General features: G+C 38.2%; 1 protein-coding gene across 3 annotated transcripts in view; it reads left to right on the forward strand.

Moving 5' to 3' along the window:
- DPH5 (diphthamide biosynthesis 5) overlaps nt 1-19,001 on the forward strand; it is a 40,283-nt gene extending 21,282 nt beyond the window's left edge. For all 3 annotated transcript variants that reach the window (XM_021000022.2, XM_021000029.2, XM_021000035.2), the window contains exons 5-8: nt 6,462-6,582; nt 13,303-13,342; nt 14,009-14,112; nt 17,496-19,001. In XM_021000022.2, coding sequence (XP_020855681.1) covers nt 6,462-6,582; nt 13,303-13,342; nt 14,009-14,112; nt 17,496-17,707 — 477 coding nt within the window. In that variant the 3' untranslated portion in view covers nt 17,708-19,001. The remainder of the gene's footprint in view (nt 1-6,461; nt 6,583-13,302; nt 13,343-14,008; nt 14,113-17,495) is intronic.
- Nucleotides 19,002-23,748: the final 4,747 nt, after the last annotated feature.

Genomic DNA, 23,748 nt, shown 5'->3' on the forward strand with positions numbered 1-23,748 from the left:
ATATTTTTGTACATGTAGATCCTTTCCCTTTTTTGTGATATCTTTGGGATACAGAGCTAATAGTGGTATTGCTAGATCAAAGGATGCACATAGTTTGATTGCCCTTGAGCATAGTTCCAAATTACTCTCTAGGATGGTTGGATCAGTTCACAACTCCACCAACAGAGTACATTAAGTTTAAATAAGTAACATACGTACAATTACCTGGCTGAATAACAGAATTTAGGCCTCCTAACTCCCAGTCTAGCACTGAAGAAGTTGAGCCTCTCCTTTGAATTTTTCCAGGCTTAAAATTTCTACAATATTATGTGGCAGGACGTGGTCATGTAGAATCAGGTTGCTTTTCATCAATAGATTTTGAGTATATAATGTGGAAATAACTCGTAAGAGTGTTTCATAGTAGTTTTGTACTTTCTTCTTTGTAGAGGAGGCTTTAAGATGTTTTTCAAACCTCTGAAATGACAAAATCAACCAAACAGTTCCACGAATTCAGGTAGCAATTTGTTTTTGGCTAAACTGCATTATCACCATTGTGGCTAACTGTAGTAACATTTCAGGGAAAAGACTGCAATTTCTCAATATTGAGAAGTGCTTCCACTTTCCATTTTTGCTGCTGTTGTTGCATGACTGACTGAATATTGCCATATGTTGCACTGTTTAATGTGTTTCCACATTGGAGAAACTTAAAAAAAAAATCTGGCACTCAATAATAATCAACATTACCATTGCTGAATTCTTATATTAACCTTTTTGTTACAGGAAGCATCTAGCTTTTCATTTGTTTTTGTTGTTATTCAGGGTCCAGCATTACCTAGTACAGAAAAATAGCCTGGTCCTATACATACAGAGAATGCCAGAGACCATGAGTAACCTTGAAGAAAGGTAATCTAATCTCTCTGTACACACATGAATGAGTGAGCATTTATTAAGTATCTACTATGTGCAAAGCACCAAGGATACAGATGGGAAAGTAAGACAGTCTCTGCTCTTAGAGGCAACTAGGTGGCTCAGTGAATAGAGTACTAGACCTGGAATCAGGAAGACCTGAGTTCAGATCCAGCCTCACTTACTCTGTGACCCTGGGTAAATCACTTAACCTCTGTCTGTCTCTGTTTCCTCAGTTACAAAATGAAGATAATAGCATCTGTCTTACTTGTTGTGAGGTTCAAATGAGATATTTGTAAAATCATTTAGTACAGTACCTGGCATGTAGTGGGCACTTAAATCTTATTTCCTTCCTTCTTGTTCTTAATGAGCTCACATTTTGATGGGGGGCGGAGAACAACACATAAAAGGTTGCAGCTGCTAGTCAGATGGAAAAATCCCATGATCCTTAATGTTGAACAGTAATGTACATAGTAATATATCTTCTTTAGAGTAATTTCCATTGATAAAATAGTATCAGCTGTTGATGTTAAACCATTTGACAGTGCCAAAGACTTTGGAGACAGGAATATTATTTTCTGGGTCTTGTCTGCAGCACTGCAGTACCATGCTATATATCATAGGAGTTGCTTCACAGGATGATGGCTATGCTGGATGGGAGGACAATTGGTCTAGGGGCTGTTGCTACTCCCACAGCTCTTGGATGTACCTGCCCATCAGTAGCAGTTGATCATTATTTGTTTTACAGGTGTTGAGGAAGGTGGACACCTTCTCTACAGTGAGTGCTTCCTTGAATGATGGTATTAGGCCTAGGGTCTAATCAGGACCAATGGTCTGAAGGACACTACTCTGTCCAAGACTTTTGGGTCCAGGGTCCTAAGCAGTCTTCCTCATGGTCCAAGGGGAGGTGATGGTTGAGGTAGTGGTGGCTGGCATATGCAACCTCTTCTCTTGGAATGCCTTGTCACTTCACATCTAGGAATTTTTGTTACTTCTTGCTATCAATCCATCTGTCTTCCAGACATACTAAATATTAAATTTTGTTTTGATCTCGAATGAAAAAAATACCCTGAATGAAATTTAGATATCCATTCATTGAACGCCTATTATGTGGAAACACTAGGGATATTAAGAGGAGTCAAACAGAGACCCTTCTTATAAGGGGTTTATAATGTAGGAGAGTTCAGAGATGTATATCAATAACTCATACAAGGTAGGTCATGATATATGTCACAAGGGAGTACAAAATGCTTTATCTGTTAAGTTGGAAGGCAGCAATTATTGATGGATGAAGGCATCAAAGAATTTGTAAGTAGTTGAAGTTCCTAACTTATCAAACATTTCAGAGTCTGTTTTGTTAGTAAAAGTTAATGCACTGTATTTTTCTATTAATCCATTAACTTATGAGAAAACAATCCTTACTCCTTTATCTTTGTTCACAAGAACTTAGGTGTTCAATATAACTGTATTTTTAGCACATAGTTACATTCGTAACTTGTTCAGCAAAAATTAGTCCTACAGTAGGTGAAACATATGTTGCCGATTTTAAAACAACCCCAAGAGTAGGCACAGAAATAGAAAATCAGTAATTCTTGATTATGTGGTTTTGTGGTGACTTTCTTGGTGAGCTGCCTGCCTAGCATGTGACATTTAACTAATCTGATCTAAGATTTATATTGGTATTGGACATGTATGACTTAATGACTAAAGCCCATAATAACAGCTTTAATTTCACAACTTGTGCTTATATACAGATCTTGCTAGCGTGGATGCTTTTGCACAACTATGCTAAATACTTTTCTTGGAATGATAAGACACAAAAGCTTAGAAGCCTGTTTTAAGATTTGATTGCTACCAAAATTCCCATTCTTCTGAAAGTCTTCAAAATGACAACTTTATTAACTGTCATCTTTTCAGTATTCATATACTGTCAAGTCAGTAAATATTTATCATGTCTAATGCTGAGCTATCTAGCCCTCATGGTGTAACATACACAGTTTCTGACCTCAAGGATATAGTTTTGTTGGGGATGGAAGATATCCAGTCAACTAGAGAGCAAATGACTGTATTCAAATGTTGGAGTGAATGGTAACACTTTTAGTGTTACAAGTATATTTAGAATAAGGAGACTAGAAGTGGTGGGATTTAAGATAGGCCTTGAAGGAAGCAGGGTGGGATTTGGATTGGAGAAAAAGGCAAGACATTATTGAGGATAAATCATATGAGGAAAGTAAATATGTGTGTGTGTGTGTGTGTGTGTGTGTGTGTGTGTGTGTGTGTGTGTGACAGAGAGAGAAAGAGAGAAGTGATCTTCTCTACTAGGCTGTGTTCACTGTACCCCAGAAAAACAAACTGTATGGGACTTTGGAATCAAAGACTGAGAAGACATTTATAGATTTATGATATGGATAGGAAGCCTTAAAATATATTGTCACTATAGTATGGAGGATTTTTCTTTCATCTTTGATCCTTATCAATGTATTCATGACTAATGCCTCTATATTCCAGGTCTTAGATTTCACAAAGAAACGTATCTCCTCAATGTACAGTTGTGTTTTAATCAAATTTGGTGTAATTAAGTGTACCTTTCTAGTCATTGTTCATATTCCATTCCATCTCAGTGATACCTGTGAGGTTATATTTAACTCCCTTGTGTTAACTTCCTGCCCTTTACAGAGTGCATTTATTTATATGTAGACATCTAAGGTCATGAATATTATTACCGCCTTTCTTCTTAAACAATACTTCTATATAAAATGTTTCAGTTATATATTATAACATTAATTCAGAGTACGCTTTTGTTAAAACACTGTAGGTTTTTATGGCTAAATGGATTATCACCTTTGCTTTACTCTAAAGGTTTGATGCCTAGATAAAGTACTTCATTTAAGGCATTTTGTTTAATAGAGAACTTGTATATTTGGGTGCCTCACTAGTTTTGTCTGGAATAGGAGTTCTTAACTTGGAGTCCATGAATTTGTGTTGTTTGTTTGTTTGTTTGTTTTTCTATATTTTGATAAACATTTCAACATACTTTATTTGCTATCCTGCTTATTTTACTTTATACATTTAAAATTATTCTGAGAAGGGATCCATAGCTTTCCATCAGACTACCAAAGGAATCTGTGACACAAAAAAGGTTAAGAACCATCTCTTTGAGAAAATGTAATATATTACACTTGGTTACTACATAGTTATTTCCCTCTCTAGAAGTTGTTATTCTGATAGTGCCATATTAAGTTTAGATAGAGAAAAATACTAACATTTTGAAATATGATTAGCGATGCAAAAAAAAAAAATCCCAGCTACATTTAATATAGGAACATATCAGGCCAGAGGAGCTTCAAATAGTCCCATTTTGCAGTGGTCTTTGAGTTCATTCCAAGAGGAAAGCAGTTGGCTTATACTTATGACCCATTATTAAGAGTCCATCTGTGTCATAGAAGAAGTTCCAATATACTAGAAAAGATATTTCTTGGTTGCTGAGAGATAATTAGATATTGACATTTTAAGTGGCCAAGTCTAAGGATAATACCTAGTATTCTTTATTCTTAATTCTAAAGTCCCTGAAGAGTAACTAACCAAGCATTAGAGATAATTTCAAGCAATCTGAATATCCTTAAGAAGTTTTGGCCACCTTATTTTTCCACCACACCTTTGCATATATAACTTATTATTATACAGTACAGCTTCAGTACTGTGGATAATTATCCATTTTTGTTCATATTTACTGCCCTAAAAATGCTTCTTCTAGATTCCTTCTCTTAAGATGAACCTTTTGTTTTACAATAAAACAAATACTGTTGTTAAAATGGATAGTAATATGAATGCTTCACTCTGTAATGATTAACGTGATTATTTCTTTGTTACATGTCATTAGAGAGTGAGTCTTTTTTAAATGACCTGAAACATTGAAATATTAATCCAGCTTCTTCTTTATTGAATGTGTTCCAGATATATAATGCAGTCATTAGAGATAATAGGTTTTGTATTACAATAGGTTTTGTATTATCTAAAGATAATACAAAGTAAAGCTTGACCTATACAAATCCACCAGTAAAACTAATGTTAGAATGCAGGTCTTTTGATTCCCAGTTGAATACTTGTAGACTTCAGTATTCCTATTGCATCATGGTCTGTTAAGGTCATCTTGGCAGCAGTAACCAGAATGTTACAGATAAGGCTGCAGTTTATAATTTTGCCTCCTCATTAAGAAAATAACAGGAAAAACAACTGTCCCAAATAAAAACCAACGATCTATAGTTCTTTTTAAGTTGTCACATTATGCATGTGTTCAGTCTCATTGCCACTTGGCCTTTTTGATAATGCAGGCCACTGAATTTATAACCTTCCAAAAGACTTGGGGAAGACATGGATCAACAAGAAACAAGTCAGAACATTTATTTCAACCATGAGAAGTACGGATGTAATATAACTGCTCTGGAATTGCCCAGGAATAAGAAAAGGTTCACACACAAAAAATTACTAAAAAATTGAAAAAAGAAGGAATTAACTTTAATGTAACAGAGATTTCCTAACTGGAAGCCTTACTAAATAAGTTTCTTTAGTTGTTACCCATGAATAATCAAAAATCAATCAGTAAAAGTTTATTAAGTTCCTGCTCTGTGCAAGGTACTTGCTAAGTGTTGGAATATAAAGGCAAAAGTGGCGCAGCCCTGGCCCTCAGGAAACTTGCAATCTATGAAAGATATGACAGACACACATAAGAAACAGATACAAGGTGGTGGGTGGGTGTGTCGCGCGCACATATGTGTGCATGTGTGTGCAGGGCCCCAGTGGTTGGGTGATACTTGATCTAAGTCTTAAAGAAAATAAGCAATTTTAAGAGGAGAAGTGAGTGCCTTCCAAGTATAAGTAGCTGCTATTAATGTGGCAGTAGGAAGTGTGACTCTGAGATGTGTGAAACAGCTAGAGTCCTCTTGGCAAGGTGAGAACCATTGTTCCACGCTGGGCCTATAAATTTGCTGATATCTAGGCATGAGAAGAGATGGGTAGGAGACATGGGGGGATTAGAGTGCTTTACTAAGCTGGATGAAAATCCAAAAACAGCACATTTGAAATTAAGACAACTATAAACTTTTGGCAAGGATGTCTACAGGTAGTTTTTAGCTCACCTTTTTATTCCAAGAGTCAGTTCTCTTAGATTTATTTTGCTTATTATGCAAGGAAGTAAGTTTGCCATATGTCTTCTTCTTACTGTCTCACACATAGACATTAGAAGACCTGTATAGACTAGGAATGAAACAATGGCCTGGTGGGTCATGACTTGTACAGATGGTTCAGTATGGGTCATTCTTTATTTGCTCATGTGTCAGAGAAGCACCCTGGTGCTTCTGTTAGGCAAGCAATGAAGGACATTCTCAGAAAGATTTGTTGGTTATTTTTTGTTTTTTTTAATCACTTTTGTAACATTTATTGGAAAAGTTTCTTCCATCAAAAGTAAACTCCCCTGTGGAGTCCCATAGCCTAAGTTATACTTTTAAAGGATTCTTTTCTCTGCTCCTTAGCAAACAAGATATTGCGTGGCATTCCATTTCTGCTTCTTTCTTTTGTAGTTGTATAATTTTGGAGAAGTAGCTTCCATTGTTTTCTGGACAAGGACCTGGAAACCAGAAAGCTTCTTTGACAGAGTGAAGACAAACAGACAAAACGGCTTGCACACACTGTGCTTACTGGGTAAGAATTTTGATCTTTTAAGTCAGGCCTTTGTCCCTCAGGGGCTAGGAGAAGCACAGTGAACCAGCCAATTCAACAAAGGAGTGTTCAGATAGGAAGAATGAGAGTCAGAAGATAGTATCACAGAAGCCCATGGAGAGTTTCCAGAAATTCGAGAGTGATCAACAGTGTCAAATGTTGCAGAGAGATTGTGAAATTTAGCAATACAACAGTCATAAGTGATCTTTGTGAAAGCAGGTTCACTGTTATTGGGGTCAAAAGCCAAATTGCAAGGATTTGAGATAGGAAGACAGATAAAAGATGGTAACTTGAGGGAAGTGGATGTAGGAGAGGCCTGAATTTTCTTATAAGTATTTAGATAATCAAAAGATAGAGGTATAAAATGAGATAGAGATAAATGGAATTGTGAATAAGTAGGATGAATTTCTGAAAATAACTATAATATCCCCATGATGTCTTCTCAAGGCCAAACATTCTTCTTTCTTCAGTTGGTCCTCATACCCTCACCATTCTGGTCACAATTCTCAGCTTCTCAATTTCTTCCTAAAATATGACACCCAGACCTGAATACTATACTCTTGGTGTAGCCTGCCCAGGACAGAACACAACAGTATTGTTATCTTCTTCATTCTAGATACTTCTGTTAATGCAGTCTAAGATATTAAGATTTTTGGGAAGAAATATCATATTGTTGACTTAGTAATTCTCCTTAGAAAAGCAAAACATGTATACATAAAGAGGACAACCAAGTCAGTAAACATTAAACACCTACTATATGCTAAGCACTGAGGATACAAAGAAAGGCAAAAGTCCCTGCTTTCAAGGAGTTCAGAGTCTAATGGAGATAACGAGCAAACAAATATATAGAAACAAGCTTTATATAGGATGAATAGGACATATATTAAAAGAGGGAAAAATACTAGAATTAAGAGAAATTGAGAAAGGCTTCCTCTAGATGAGACTTTAATTGGAATATGAAGGAAACTAAAGTCGATAGGCATCTAGGGTTTGAGGGACAGCTGGAGAAAATGCTCAGAGCTGAAAGATGGAATGTCTTATTTGTGGAACAGCCAGGCACCAATGTTACTGGATAGAAGAGTATGTGCCAAGGTTGGGGAGTGTAAGGTGCAAGAAGATTGGAAAGGTAGGAGGGGGCTAGGTTATAGAGGGAATGCCAAACAGAAATTTGTTTTTGATCCTGGAGCTTTTAGGGAGACACTGAAGTTTATTGATTAGAGAGGGGATGTGATCAGACCTGTACTTTAGGAAAATCATTTTGGTGGATGAATGGAAGATGGTTTGGAATGGGGAGGCACTTGAGGGAGGCAGACCCACCAGCAGGCTGTTACAGTAATGAAAGCATGAGGTGAGGAGGCTCTACAATAGAATGGTAGCAGTTTCAGAGGAGAAAAGGAAGAGTATTGAAGAGATGTTTAAAAGGTGAAATCAACGAATCTGGATAACACATTGGATATGAGAAGGAAGAGAAAGTAAGGCATTCAGGTAACATCTAGGTTGAAAACCTAAGGGCCTAGGAGGATGGTATTGCCCTCTACAGTAATTGGGAAGTTAGAAGAGGGTGGAGGGTTTAGGGCAGGGGTGGGGAACCTTAGACCTCCAGGCACCATGTGGCCTTCTAGGTCCTTGGGTGCAGCTCTTTGACTGAGTCCAAGTTTTACAGAACAAATGGGGATTTGTTCTGTGATGTTTGGATTCAGTCAAAGAGCTGCACTTGAGGACCTAGAGGGCCATATGTAACCTTGAGGCCACGGGTTCCCCACTCCTGGTTTAGAGGAAAGATAATGACTTTTGTTTTGGACTTGTTGAATTTAAGATGTTTAGTGAACACAGAGTTTGAGATATCTGAAAAGAAGTGGAAGATCTGAGACTGGAGATCATCAGAGGTTAGGACAGGATGGGTAGAGTTGAGAATTTAAGCAAATAAGTGAGAATACCAGAGGGCAATTTGTTGGAGGTAGCAAGATAGAATGGGATTACTTGTGCAGGTAGAGGGGTTAGCCTTGTAAGAAGTCAGGCCATCTTTTCACATAAGACGTAACTTGAAGGAGGAGATGGTGACAGAAGGCATCTGATATGAGATGGGAAAGAAGGGAGCAGAGGAAGCTCACGGTGAATCGCCTTAATTTTTTTCTGTAAATTATGAAGCAAGGTTCTTAGGTTGGGGGTGGAGGGGAGCAGGCAGAGTAGAAGGGGGAACCATGGGAGGTTTGAGGAAGAAAAGTTGAAAGAAAGACTATGAATAGACAGTTGATTGATAAAGGAGATATAGTAGAATTACTTAGCAGCAGTGAGGACCCAACTGAGGTTGTGTTAACATAAATTTGTAGTGGGTTCAGTCAAAACAATTGTGTGATTTTCTGCACCTTTTTTCAGAAATGTATATGAGCAACAGTGAGGAATAGTGAGAGTGATCCAAGGCTGAGACTTGGCAGGGTGCATTTGGTAATAAGGCAGTAAGGGGGCCAGGGACTTGAAAAGAAGAGAGTGTAGAGTTGAATTCATTCGCCAAGGGATCAAAAAGGGGAACATAGGAGAGTGGCTAGTGCAGGGGTAATGGCCTGGGAGAGAACTGAGAGATTAAGATATTGAAGGGTCACAATGGGGACAAAAGCCTAATGTAAAACTTTATGCGAGGTAAGAAAGGCAAAGTAGAATAACCCTTTTTTTCCTGATTTGAGAGTTCTTTTTGAAAGAGCTGCCTGTTTTCTCTTATTCTTCTAAGACAGAGAAAACAAAATGACCAGCACCTGATTTAAACTGTTGATCCCTTATGCTTTTGTGATAAAAGCAAAATACTTGGGGAATTGCAGGGCCATCTGTATTTAGATGAATCACAAAACATGATTTTCCTCCTTTAATTCTCTGGATATGTCAGTACAGTGGCGCTTACAGAGCAAAAAGTATATTCCATCACAAGACAGATTCATTTGAGAGACAGGCTTAAGACATGAAACAATTAGAGAATGCTAAATATGAGATTTGCTCGTATTTTATTGCTAAATGGAGCAGTCCCCATTTTTATCAAGAATTCATTTTTTGAGTCTGGAATTCTGAAATTATTTTCCCATAAAAATGATATTCTTCATGGTATTTGGGCTCCCAATCTAGCCCCCCAAACAAAGTCTGTATAACAGTGATTTACCTTAAGTACAGTGTCATGCTGATATTACTGTAGAGTCTAATAACCATGTATGATAGATGTTTCAGTAGAACAGTGTGTTCAGAGACTTGCTACCTCAGCAATACATCATATGCACTTTTCTCCCTGCAAACTCCTTCCCTTTACCCCCTATTCCTCCTTGTTGAGAGTCACATACACTTTTAGAGAAAAGCATAGCCAGTCATGGGAACTTGGAATAAGGATTGGGGCCCAAGATAGAGGATAAAGAGATAAGAAAGAACTGGAAATTATACCAGGACCAGTTATGGGGGCTGAGGAGGCTAGCTGCCATAGGCCCCTTACTCATACCAGTCATGCCACTGTAGAACCTGCCCTTCATTCTGGGGTCAGCGAGAATAGGATATGAGATGGGGATGTAGTCCCAGACAATAGCAATGAAAGGAGGAAAATTAGCACAGAAAGAAGGTAGCTGCTGTGACAACTGGCTCTTTTCTTGTGGGTTTTTTTGGTTTTTTTCTTTTTTTGTTCATTTGTTTTTTGTTTTTTTTGTTTTGTTTTGTTTTAATGTTCCTGTGTAAGGAACAAAAATAAAATGGCATTACCTAAATTGAGGATTCTGTGTTAACTCATGCAGTGTAAAAAAGGGAAACAAGTTCAGTGTAGAGGGGGTCATCATTGTTGTTATGTAGTTGGGTCTCACACCAGGCCCTTCTCTCCCTCACTATCTCTCAAAGTCTGTTCAAGCTCATGTTCATTGTTTCGATGACATTATTCATTCATCTCATCCTCTGCTTTTCCCTTTTCCTTTTGCCTTCAATCTTTCCCAACTCAAGAGATTTTCTAAGGAGTCCATTCTTATTATGTGGCCAAAATATTTAAGCTTCAGCTTCAGTATTTGACCTTCCAGTGAACAGCCTGAATTAATTTCTTTAAATATTGACTGATTTGACTTCCTTGCTGTCCCAGGGACTCTCAAAAGTCTACTTCAGGGGCAGGTAGGTGGCACAGTGGATAGAGCATTGGCCCTGGAGTCAGGAGGACCTGAGTTCAAATCTGGTCTCAGACCAAACACTTAACACTTACTAGCTGTGTGACTCTGGGCAAGTCACTTAACTCCAGTTGCCTAAAATGGGAAAAAAAGTCTACTTCAGCACCACAATTCAGAAGCATTGATTCTGTGGCACTCAGCTTTCCTTACAGGCCAGCTCTCACAGCCATACATTGCTACTGTAAAAGCCATAGCTTTGACTATATAGACCTTTGTCATCAAAGTGATATCTCTGCTTTTTAGTATACTATCCATATTTGCCACAGCTTTACTTCCAGGGAGCAAGCATCTTTTAATTTCATGGCTGCATTTGCCATCTGCAGTGATCTTTGAGCCCTGGAATATAAAATCTGACATTGCTTCCATTTCTTCTCCCTCTATTTGCCAGAAAGTGATCAGTTACCAAGATCTTAGATTTTTTTGATATTAAGCTTCAAGCCAGCTTTTGCACTCTCCTCTTTAACCCTCATCAAGAGGCTTCTTAATTCTGCTTCACTTTCAGAGTGGTATGGTATGCAGATCTGAGATTAACATTTTTCCTGGCAACTTTAATGCTGGCATTTGATTCATCTGGCCCAGCATTTTGCTTGACGTACTTTGCATCTAAGTTAAATAAGTGAAGTGATAGCGTACAGTCTTGTCATACACCTTTTCCCACCTTAAACCAATCAGTTCCATGTTCGATTCTAACTGTTGCTTCCTGGCCTGCATATAAGTTCTTCAAGAGACAAGTAAGATGATCTGGTACCCACATCTCTTTGAGGACTTGCTACATTTTGTTGTGTAGCCAGTGAAGCAGAAGTAAATGTTTTTCTGAAACTCTTCTTGTTTTCTCCATAATCCAGCAAATGTTGGCAATTTGGTTTCTCATTCTTCTGCCTTTTTGAAAACAAGCTTGCTTTTTCTGGTAATTCTCGGTCCATATGTTGGCTTAAGCCTAGCTTGTAGAACCTTAAGCATAACCTTGCTGGTATATGATGTGAGTGCAATTGTTTGGGAATTTGAACATTCATTAGCATTGCCCTTCTTTAGAATTGGGACATAAACTGATTATTTCCAATCCAGTGACCACTGTTCTGTTTTATGCCAAATTTGTTGGCATATTGAGTACAGCACTTTGATAGCATCATCTTTTAGGGTTTTAAATAGCTCAGCTAGAATTCCTTCACCTCCACTAGCCTTTTTTTTTTTAATTAGGCAGTTGGGGTTAAGTGACTTGCCCAGGGTCACGCAGATAGTAAGTGGCAAGTGTTTGGTCTGAGGCCAGATTTGAACTCAGGTCCTCCTGACTTCAGGGCTGGTGCTCTATCCACTGCGCCACCTAGCTGCCCCCACCACTAGCCTTCTTGTTAGCAGTGCTTCCAAAGGCCCATTTGACCCAGATGTCTGACTCTAGATCAGTAACCACAAGTTAAGATTAATATAGTTCTTGTATAATATTTTTGTGTATTCTTGTCACCTCTTAATCTCTTCCACTTCTGTTCTGCACCATATAAGTGGGACTTTGAACTTTAGTACCTTAACATCCTGAGTTTTCTAAGCTCTTAGAAATTGTTACTTAAGATGAATTTTGTATGTGTCTTTTATGCTAACTTATTTTTATGGGATGAGCTAATTTCTGATTATGTAGATACAGAAAAGTCCTCTCAAATCTATTTTCATTTCATTTATTTTAGTGAAAACAAAGTTTCACTGAAGTGCATATAGGGATCAGCTGCTGTTTCATGTTGGGTTCTTAGGAGGGTAGAAAGTGAGTCTGCCTTTTTACTCTTGACCAGTTTAGTTGACCAGTCAGTGTATGGCTCACTGTTTACATGTTATTGTATTTTATGTTTTTGTATTGTAGCTAGCCACTGCCAAATATTTGTAAGAAGCTAATGAGTTAGGACCATGAAAGGCTGCCTCCATGAGTTTATGATGTGATAGCTTGAATTCTGACCCTAGTTGTCCTACCATTCATTAGACACAGCTAATTTATTTTAAAGGCAATATTGAGGCTTTTTATGTGTCATTTTGAATCCATTGATGCTGAAATTCTGGAGACTGGAGAAACCCTTGCACAATTCTTAACTGTGTTTTTTCAGAGTACATATGGCAGCATGTACCAAAATTTTGTGAAAAGGTCATATTCAGGTCTATTCAGTTCACAGCCCTGAGAATACAGTAATTTAGATTAGCTGTTGGGTAAAGGGCAAGCCAACATGGTAAGTCTAGTTCACCTAAGATCATAGAGGAAGGGAATTTCCTCTTTCAAAGCTTAGTCCTCAGCACAATTTCTTTTTGTCTTTAGCTTAGAATTGTTGTAAAGTGATAATTGGTGGCGTTTAAAGCATGCAATTTCCTTTTAGGTTGCAAATTTGCAGTATGTAAGGTCTCCTACAGGAGTTATGAGTATTCTTTATTATTTAACATGTATTTTACAAAATTGGACTCTAAAACCTCACAAGTCAGGTGGCCATTAACTGAGACTTAACAGTGTTTTGAATAAAGTACGTATTTAAACCTATAATTTTTTTTTCCCTTTCTACAGACCTCCAAATAAGGGAACGGTCTTTGGAAAATCTAATAAAGTGAGTTATAGCTTTGAAAATGTGAACGTGTCTTTTGAATCACTTTATATTTTTACTCTGTGTTATTTATATGAAAGGACGTAAATATTCAAAGTGGTTAAGAAAAAATAGACTTGATTATTCATTATAGTTACAAATTAAATATTGCTAAATTTTTTTTCCTAATCTTTGGTCATACATAGTTTATCCTTACTACTCATTGAAATAAAATGACCCCATCCAAGTTTTTGTCTAGAAGTTTACTCTTAAGTTAATCCATTGAAGGAAGTAGTAAAAAGAGGAAAATGTGGCTTATAAAAATCAATGATATTCTGATTAAGTTTCTCAGTATCCTTAGCAAAGCTGAGCCTAGCATTACCCTGCCACTTATTTTGAATGATTTTTGCTCAGTACATCCATTTTTTGAAGGTAGTTTTGGATTTTATGCTAAATATGAGGTCCAGTGATAATACTGTAAAAGGCATAGGAAATAACACTGGAAAAAAAAAAGAAATAAGACTGAAGTTCTAACCAGTCCATTGTGTACCCAGAGTGGGTTTTGTACAAGGCTTCAAATAACATGTGGGGCAGGTAGTGCTTAGGCAGATGTGGGGGAGTAAAATTACATTAATGAAGTGTTGTGTGGTTTAACGGTTAAGAACAATGAAATCTGGTTTGTGCTTGTAGGGGAAGGAAGATCTATGAGCCTCCACGATTCATGACTGTGAACCAAGCAGCCCAGCAGCTTCTGGAGATTGTTCAAAACCAGAGAGCTCGCGGAGAGGAACCAGGTGCTTACTTAGATCTCTTTGGGTCTGACAAGGGACTTCACAGGTTTTTAGCTAGTTTTGCAGCTTGAATCTCCCTACAACATCCCTGACAAGTTGTCCTCCAGCCTTCACTTGAATCTGCAGGAGTTCCCAGTCACTGACCCCATTCACCTCTGTCTTACCTTAGTTACTTTAGATAGAGTCATTGATTGCTACTCCTAAATTTTCCTTTGGCTCTTAAGGTTGTTCATAGCATTCACAGAGTCTTAGAATGTTATAGTAGGAAAATACTTTTAGAGATCATCTTGTTCAACCCCCTCATTTTACAGAGGAAAAAACTGAGGCCTGGAAAAGTGAAGTAATTCCTCTAGTCCCTTTTCATTTCTTTTTGTTCTTAAAATACATAAGCTACCTATTAAACTGAAAGAGATACACTGAAGGTACTATTAATATAAATTTTAACTTATTGAGGGTATCTGAAGAATGCAAATCTTATAAACTAATTCCACCAAAAACAATATGTTACAGTTTGAAAAATATGAGAGAATGGTCATAACTTATATTTGCTTTACTTATCATTAGCACCTGAGATCAGGAGCTTCCCCCACTGACCTCTGTTGTAAGATAGTTGACTTGACTTTGACCACCATTTCCTGACACACCCTTACAAAAAAGAGATTAATTTAGAAACTTTTTAGTAACTGGTGATGCTGAGTTTATTCCCATTACTAGTTCCTCAGTGATGGTGCAAACATTGTACTGGGGTTTCCAGTATTTATAGTTTACATAATGTCTTCACTCCATGGTTAGTCTTTGTGCAAATTGCTTAATTCACACTGATCACTGTTTCTAGTTTGGTTTAGGGCTGAGGGTAGGAGAATCAGAGGATGGTAAAATCTCTCTCTCTCCTTCAGCTTAAAGACCAGTGAGTCATGCTGAATTAACTACTATGAGTGACTGAAATTCACTAGTCTCAAAATGTTTGAAGTATGTGATTTTTCAAGTCACTGAGCCATTGTTTCTATCAGAAACTTAACTCATTTGCTAAAGTATCATTTATGCAAGTACCATTCAGTCTAGAAAGATAGACTCTGAGAACGATTATGATTAAATCTGTATATTTCATGATTTGTATGGACTAGTTAAAGAGAAATGTCCTGGAATAATCTAGGGGGGAAGCCCTTCAAGCTTGAAAGAAGTAAACGCCTAACAAAAATAAATAAATAAATAATGTGCTAAGGGAGTAAAATTATGGTAAACCAAGTTTCAATCAGATAAATTCATCTAAACTTCTGATTACTAAGGAAAAATTAAGATGTTTGGAGTACATCTATCTTTAAGAATGCCTGAGAAGCAGTAGTTTCTTAAGAGTAGGGACTAGACCAGATCACAGGGGATCTGTGAAGTTTGGATTCAGTCAAAGAGCCGAACTCGAGGACCTAGTGGGCCATAAGTGGACTCCAGGCCGAAGGTTCCCCGCCCCTGAACTAGACTGTTTATCTTTGTGTTTCTGTTTATATAGTAGGCAATTAATAAATGTTTATTGAATTGAATAGATCCTAAGGCAGGGGTGAACTGCCCTTCATTAAACCTCTTTCTCTCATGCTCTTTCCATTTCCTTTTAACTGCAGAAAATTGACTCTCCCCTGATGTTGCTTCTGTGTCTGTTCCCACTAATACTAGATATATCTTCTTTTGTATCCCCTTTTATATCAGTGGCCATTTCTACACTTTTTCTTTCTCAAGCCACCTAAATTGACCATCTCATCCATTCTCTCTTATGAGAATTCCTTGCCTAATATTTGTTTAAATTTTTTTACAAAGAAATTTTATGTATATTATTTCTTATATCACCTTTATTTCCCACTATATTTTTCCTTCTACCACCTACCCCCTCCCACAGCCCCATCCCATATAATAAAACATTTTTTTAAAAGGGATAGGAAAAAGTTCCACAAAACTACCCAACAAATCAAAAGTCTGACGTTATATGCAGTACTCCACATTCATGTATCCAACAAACATTTCACTTGACTAGCCATCTCAACAGACAAGCTGTATGTCATCACCTTATATCTTTTCCTCACATTTCACAACCAGACTTCTAGGAAAAAGTTATCTCCACTGCTGCCTCCATTCTCTTACCTCCCGCTCACTTCTCTGGCCCTTATAATCTGGTTCCTGTTCTTTTCATTTAACTGAAATTGTGCTTTTTGAGGCTGACCCTTGGGTCAGCAATTGTACCTTTATTGTAAATCCTTTTCTCTGGCCTCATCCTTCTTGTAGCATTTGACATTATTACCTACTCTCTCTGTGGGTTTTCATGACACTACTATGCCATGGTTCTCTTCCTGTTTGTCAGACTCATCCATATTCTGCCCCCTTTAAAATACAGGTGCACACATATATACATGGACATACATACACACAGTCATGCATGCACACACTTGAGCTCACTTCCCAGGGTTCTGTCCTGGGTTTTCTCCTCTTCTCACTCTACACCCTCTTTTGTTGATTATCTCCTCAGTCTCCCACCTGTATCCAGCTACCATTTCTGTATAGATGACTCCCAGACATACATAGCTGGGACCCTTCACTATTTCTGGAGCTCCAGTGCAATGCCTTCAACTCCCTATTGAGAATCTCCACTGTTATATCCAATAAGTATATTAAACTCAACAAATTCAAAACAGGATTTATCTTCCCACTGCACTTATCCTGCTTTACTCTACCCTATTTTTGTCAAGGGTGTTTTCCACCCTTCTTGTCATCCAGGTTCTTAACCTACTATTCAACTTTAACACTTTATTCTCCTTTTTAGAGTCATAAATAGGTTGTTTTGCTTAATGGGACTAGCATTGGACCTTGGGGTCAAGAAATCTCATTTTAATCCCAATTCACATGCTGACTAGCTGTCTTATCATGGACAAGTCATTTATCCTTTCCAAGCCTCAGTTTCCCCATCAGTCAAATAGGGGTGATGATATTTAGCTATTGTAAAGAAAACACTTCAGAATCCTTGGTTTAGGTCAGTTCAACAAGCATTTATAAGTATTTAATCTCTGCCCTCAAGATGTTTACATTCTGCTAGAAGGAAGAAGGTGAATGTGCTAATAAATTGAGGGAATAAGGAAAGGTCTTTTACAGGAGATTGGCCTTTATGTGCTTATTAGCAAAAGCCAGGCTTGCAGTGAGGCAGAGGTGAGCAGGAGGTATGTACAGGAGTGGGTGACCACTTGTTCAGAATCATTGAGGGAGAAGATAAAGTGTATTCAGGGAATGTTAAGGAGCCACATAAATTTGAGTTGTTGCATCAAATTCCCTTTGACACAACCATTAAAGACAGGATATTGGAGAGAGCATGGTTTCTGACTCAGTTTGAAATACTTATCCTTATTTTACAGCCATCACTGAAGAGACAATCTGTGTGGGCCTGGCCAGGGTGGGATCTGAGGAGCAGAAAATTGCTGCTGGCACCTTAAAGCAAATGTGTACTGTGGATCTGGGTGGCCCTTTGCATTCATTAATTATAACAGGAAACTTGCATCCTCTGGAGGTAGAAATGCTGAAACTGTTTCCTGTGCCAGAAAATGACTCTGAAACCCCAAGTTGTTGATAGCTCCTGCCTATAGCCACTGTTTCTGCACTCCTTTATTTCATTGTCAGATGTATATACAAAGATGTGCGACTTCAAAAGTCAAAATGGACAAACATTTGGATTTTTCTCATGAATAAAAAAGGAAATAAATTCATCAAACAAAACCTAGTTTCATTAGAGGCCACATCATTCCTTCTGAGATCAGTTGGTGTCACCTTGACCACTTCCTAAGATGACTTGCAGGAGGGTACAGACAGAGCAGGAAGGTAACATAGACATAGGTGGAATGGTTTTGTAACTTTTCCTAACCTTAAGAAATTGGGTTTACTGTTTTGACTGCAATTATAGGGTAAAACTTAAGAGGGATAATTGGAATGTGAATCATTTTGACTTAAACCTAGCTGCCATTTTTGAAGGGAAAGAAATGACAGTTGTTAGAAGAAAGCTAAGTAAATGATTAGTAATACTTCACTCACCATAATTTGCTTGTCACTTTGTGCTAGTATAGGATGAATTATTCTGCCTGGAGTTAATGGTAATGTTCAGAGATCTGGAGAGAACAAACCACCACCCAGATCCCACCCACCTAAAAGTACAACAGCACATATCCTGTCAAGTGACACCCTTCTGAACTGGCTTATCTCATTTAAACTGACATCCTAATTATGTGGCATAAGGCTGGCTACATTATGTGGGTTATGTATTGCATTGGAAATGCTGGATCCACATACAGTTGCCATTGGATTTTAAATGGATACCATAAGTCCATGCTGACAAAGGACTTTGACTAAAGAGGAAGAAAGGACATTTTAAAAAACCTAACACCGTAGTCTGTAAAGATTCATCATTCAGTGGAACTTATTAAATCTTATCATTTATATGCATGTTTGTTGTGTTGTAACAGTAGTATTTATTGTGAACCTTGGCCTTAATGCCAGTTCTTGTGTGGTTTCAGTAATTAAACATGATGTGTAGTAACTTATAGGTAAATGCAAATTCAACTAGACAGGTATTTTCTTTCTATGGGTCTGATCAAGTCATCCAGTCTCTTTGTTGCTGGGCACATAGTTTCCTTAATTATTCTTTGGAGATACTTATTAAAAATGTATCCTGTATGTGTTTAAGATAACATATCGATTCATGTGATAGTCATCTATCAATGTATTATGAACTGTGAGTTGGGGGAGGGATGGGGAGCTAGTTAGTGCTAACTCTGTACTATTTCCTATATTATGAGGCCAGAAACGTATAACTGTAAAATGCAAAGCTCTGTACTTTGACTCTCAGTAAAAGAGGAAATAAGACTTGCAAACTCTGACTGTTGGCTGAAGAATCAGTGACAGCTGGTTGTTGTTTTTGTTTTGTTTTGTTTTTTAATGTAAAAACAAGTTTTTAATGTAAAAAAAATTCAAAAAAGCCCACAGTGTTGAGGGTGGGTATTCAGTGCCACGACCAAAGGCTGGTGGCTCTTGCCTACAAAAGGAGGTTTGGGACCAGGGCTAAACAACACGCACATGGGGTCTGGGCATGGCACATGAATGGCTCAGATGAGACGCACAATCACAGAATGGAATACTTGGAAGGACCCTCCGCAGCCACTTAGTTCAGCCCATCATGAAAGGAATCCATTACAGTAGCCAACACCCTCTGTTCGAAGACCTCTAGGAAGAGGAAAACCTCTCCCTCTTGAAGTGTCCCATTAAACTGTGAGATGGTTCTTCCTTAAATTTGCCTTTGTAACATCAGCCAGTGTTCTCGGTTCTGACCTCTGAGGCCAAACAGAACAAGTCCTTCCTCCATGTGATAGCTCTTTAAATATTGAAAGCTCACATGACTTTCTTGAGGCTTCTCTGCCCCAGGCTGAACACTTCCTTTTACTGATGATGAAACAGATTCAGGATCCTTCATTATCCAGGTTGACCTCTGAAAACTCTTCAACTTTTTAGTGTCCTTAAACAGAAGTTCCCAGAACTGAGCACAATATTTGTGGTGAAGCTGATCAGGGCAGAGTGCAGTGAGAATATGGCCTGTGTTTATTGGAAGTTCTATTCAGCATAGCCCAAGATCTCAATAGAGACAGTGGATTCTAAACCATTGGCTCCATAAATATGGACAATTATGAAGTCTGAGATAAGTGTAATTTCAAAGGTGGGAATTTGTTTTCAAGTTCATTGGAGATTAACTTAGTCTGTGTATTGTGAATACTGCAGCACTTTGGCTATTTTTAATGTGAAAAATTATTGGGCCTAAGGTGTACAGTGCAAGGTAGGAGAACATTTGATGGGGAGACAGCCAGCAAGCAACAAGTCTTTACTGTGTTCTAGATACACATTTCAGATCCTGGCTTCGTGACTTGAACAAGTCATTCAACACTTCCAGCCTCAGTGTGTTTACCTATAAAAGGAGAGAACTAAATGATCACTAAACCTCTTTCTTCTTGTAAGTCCTACAACCCTGCGGTCCAATTATTATACTGAAAGGATGACTCAGATGTGTTTACGCAGATTAATACTGTCTTTTATTGGCATTACCTTCTAGTATTAGCATGACATGTCCCTGTAGGTTTAAGCAGGTTCACTTTCTTAGGTGGAAAGGGGAGATTAGAACAGGAGGACTTGTATCAATGTCGTCAGTATCAGTATACAAAAAGGTGTGATTGATCAGTAGCCCCTTCCTGCCTAGAAGTGGTTTTACAAGAATCACACTGACTGGGCATTTGCATTTTATTTGATTATTTAATTAACCAAAATCTTACGTGGAAGTGTCATGAAAAAGTCAATGGGAAATTGCTCACTGAGATAAATCGTCTCACAGTTATGTAAGAAAGCAAAGGGAATAAGTGTGTTGCACCTACAGTGTGCTAGGCACTATGCTAGGAATTTTACAAATCTTATTTGATCCTTACAACAACACTGTGAAGTAAGTGGTATTATCCCCATTTTACAACTGAGGCAGAAGTGACTAGCCCAGGTTACACAGCTAGAGGCCAGATTTGAACTCAGGCTTTACTGACTCCTGGCCCAACCTGGCTGCCTGTAGAGAAGGGGCCAGCCATCCCCACCAACTGACAACCAGCTGCCACTCATAGGGCAAGCAAGCTAACCTAATTGAAGTAGCAAGCACCCTGGGGAAGAGATGGGAGCCAGACAGGTTAGACCACCACCACCTTGACCACCATCTTCCCTCAGCATGATGGAGGCACTCCAAGACCTTGAAACCACTAACCCTGAGAATGGCAATACTTTTAGCCTATACCCATAGCCATCATCTTGGTTAGCAACTCCTTTGGAGATCAGCTTAGCAATTACTCCTGCTGCAGGTGCTACAGCCACATCTATTGAAGACCCAGAAAAGCAAGTTACTGTCACCAAAGTTTTTGGCACTGTCATTTGGTTCAATATCAGAAACTGATGATTTTCGGTGGAAAATGGCATTAAAAAGAATTATCATTGTAGCTGCACCTTAAGGACCACGAGTCCTTTCCGTCTGCCTTACAGGTAAAACCTCCCAAATGTGTTATCTTCCCCCATTAGAGCTCCTTGAGAGCAGGAACTATTTTACTTTTCTATTTGTAAGCCCAGCACAGTGCTTTGCACATAGAAAACACTTAATAAATGCTTCATTTATTTATTCATAAATGTTATTACAGTGATGGGAACCTGCTCTTGTTCTCAAGTTCAACAGAGACCAAACCACTCCGTGTAAAATCTGTTTTAAAATATAAATTGTAGGACATACATCTAAACAGCTGTAATGTTTCAAAATGGGCCTTGTAATGTAATATAACATTTCAGAATTTGCCCTTGTAAATATGAGCAACTTTGTTATTTTACCTGCTGCTTTGAAAGCTCAGGTAAAGTTAGGTTGATAGTGACATTTTTAACTCCCAAGTTAAACAACAGAGTTCCAGTTACAATGAACCTAATTAACCCCTTTAAATGCCTTCCCCTTTCCTGTGTTGGCTCAGGAAATACCTCTTCCAAAAAAGTATTTATTCTGGCAATAGCAGCTACTGAGGAAATTACAGTTCCCTATAGTGACCAAGAATAAAATATTTTTCAAAGCGTCTGAATACTGTACTAAGAATGTTAGAGAAGGGGGCAGGCAGACATGGAAGGATAAATTGCTTGGCTTTGATAAGAAAGTCTTAAGTTGCTTCCATTCGCTATTTTTGAGGAAATTCTGGTTGGATTGAATAGTTGGAAGGGTCATTTAGCAAACTAGAAATTAATCCAAGATTTTAAAATTGAAAGTGTTGAGCTTGAATAAGCACACATTGTCTGAATAAAACAAAATCAATGTCTTTCTTCAGGGATTTAGAGCTGGAAGGTAATAGCAGCCATTTAGTCTAACCCATTTATTTTATAGGTAAGGAAGGTGAGGCACAGAGGTTAAGTAATCTGTCCCAAAGTTACACAAGTAAATGGCAATTCTGGGACTAGAACTCAGGATTTCAAAACCTGACATTTTTCCACTGCTCCATGCTGCACATAGATAGGACCATAGAACTTCGGAGTAGGAAGGAATCCTAAATTATGTGTAAATAGTACCTAGAATATAGATCCCATCTATGATATCCTGATCCAATAGTCAGCTCCTGTTTGAAGATTTCCAGTGATGGCTATTCACTACCTCTGGACACCCAGTCCATTTTAGGGTATTGCTAATCTCCTTACATTGAGTCACAACCTGCCTCTGTGTAGTTTTAACCCATCGGTTCCACTTCTGCCTTCTGAAGTTGTAAAGAATGTCTAATGCATCCTCTACATGACAACGCTTTGAGTATTTGAAGACTGGAAAAGAAATAATAAAGTACCTCCCAATACTTCTTCCCTAGGTTTTGTCTTCGTATTCCCAGGACCTACCATGGTGCCTTACACACAGTAGACAATAAATGCATTTTGAATGGTTGATGAAACAAGTTTTGGCCCAACCACCTCTGGCTTCTATGTTTTAAACTAAACAGGATCTGTCCTAATTAGATCAACATTATAAGCAAACCCTAGGGAAACTGTTACCCTGGAAACCAAAAATGCCTGTATTGAGGAACAGTTGCTATTGTGTCGTATGTGATATGACCTTAGGAGTTATGTTTAAAGGGTGATCTTATTTCATCTGAGATCCATGTTACTACTAATACAAGCTGGCTGTGGGAGAATCATTCTTCACATAAGGAGTCTGACTAAATGACTTCTCAAAACCCTCCAATTCTCTTTCCTGCTTCTTTCCCCTATCTTCTTAGGCAAATTTTCCAACCTTTCAGTGTTGTCATTATGAGTCTCTTCCAAGGACAAGAAATGTGTAGGGCAGAAGGAGATAAATAGGTTTACCAGCATTCAAACACACAAAGGGAGGTCGGTTTCTGCCCCTTTACTTATAGGGATGTCTGTTTTCTTTGATGAATCATGCCAAGTACTGTGGAGGATACACAATAAAGGAAAAGGCAGAGGCTCTAGTCTCAGGGAACAGATAGTCTTAAATGACAAAGTAGGATTAACAGCATTTAGAGGATCACTATTTTAGGGCTGAAATCTGTCAGCTCTAATCCAACCCCTTCATTTTACAGATGATGGAGTTGAGGTACAGAGATTAAATGATTTGCCAAAGCCACACAAGGTACAGCTAGTATCCAATTAGTGAGAATAATTTGCACTACATATTTCCATTGGGCTGGAAGCAATGAGCATATTTTATACATAATTACAACTTTGAGTACATGTGACCACTTCTGGTGGTTCATTATTTACACTAATCAGGAACTGCAGGTGATTAAATGGGAGAGACAAGATTTGAACCCAGGTTCTCAGAAGCCAAATCTAAGCACTTTTTTCTCCCTTTTCACAATACTGTGTATAAATACAACAGTAGTTCAGGCAAGTCATCAGTGTGGACTAGAGCAGTCCACAACAACGTGGGACTTTAAGTAATGGATAGGTGTCATTTAGACCAACAAAAGGGAGGAGCATTTAAGGTGGAGGAAGCTACAAGAACAAAGGCAGGACATAGAACATGCAGAGACGGTGACTGTACCAACCTGACAGAAAGGAGGTGGGGGGCAT

The sequence above is a fragment of the Phascolarctos cinereus genome, unplaced genomic scaffold (assembly GCF_003287225.1).
Source record: "Phascolarctos cinereus isolate Bilbo 61053 unplaced genomic scaffold, phaCin_HiC Scaffold_5;HRSCAF=322, whole genome shotgun sequence".
Lineage (NCBI taxonomy): Eukaryota > Metazoa > Chordata > Mammalia > Diprotodontia > Phascolarctidae > Phascolarctos > Phascolarctos cinereus.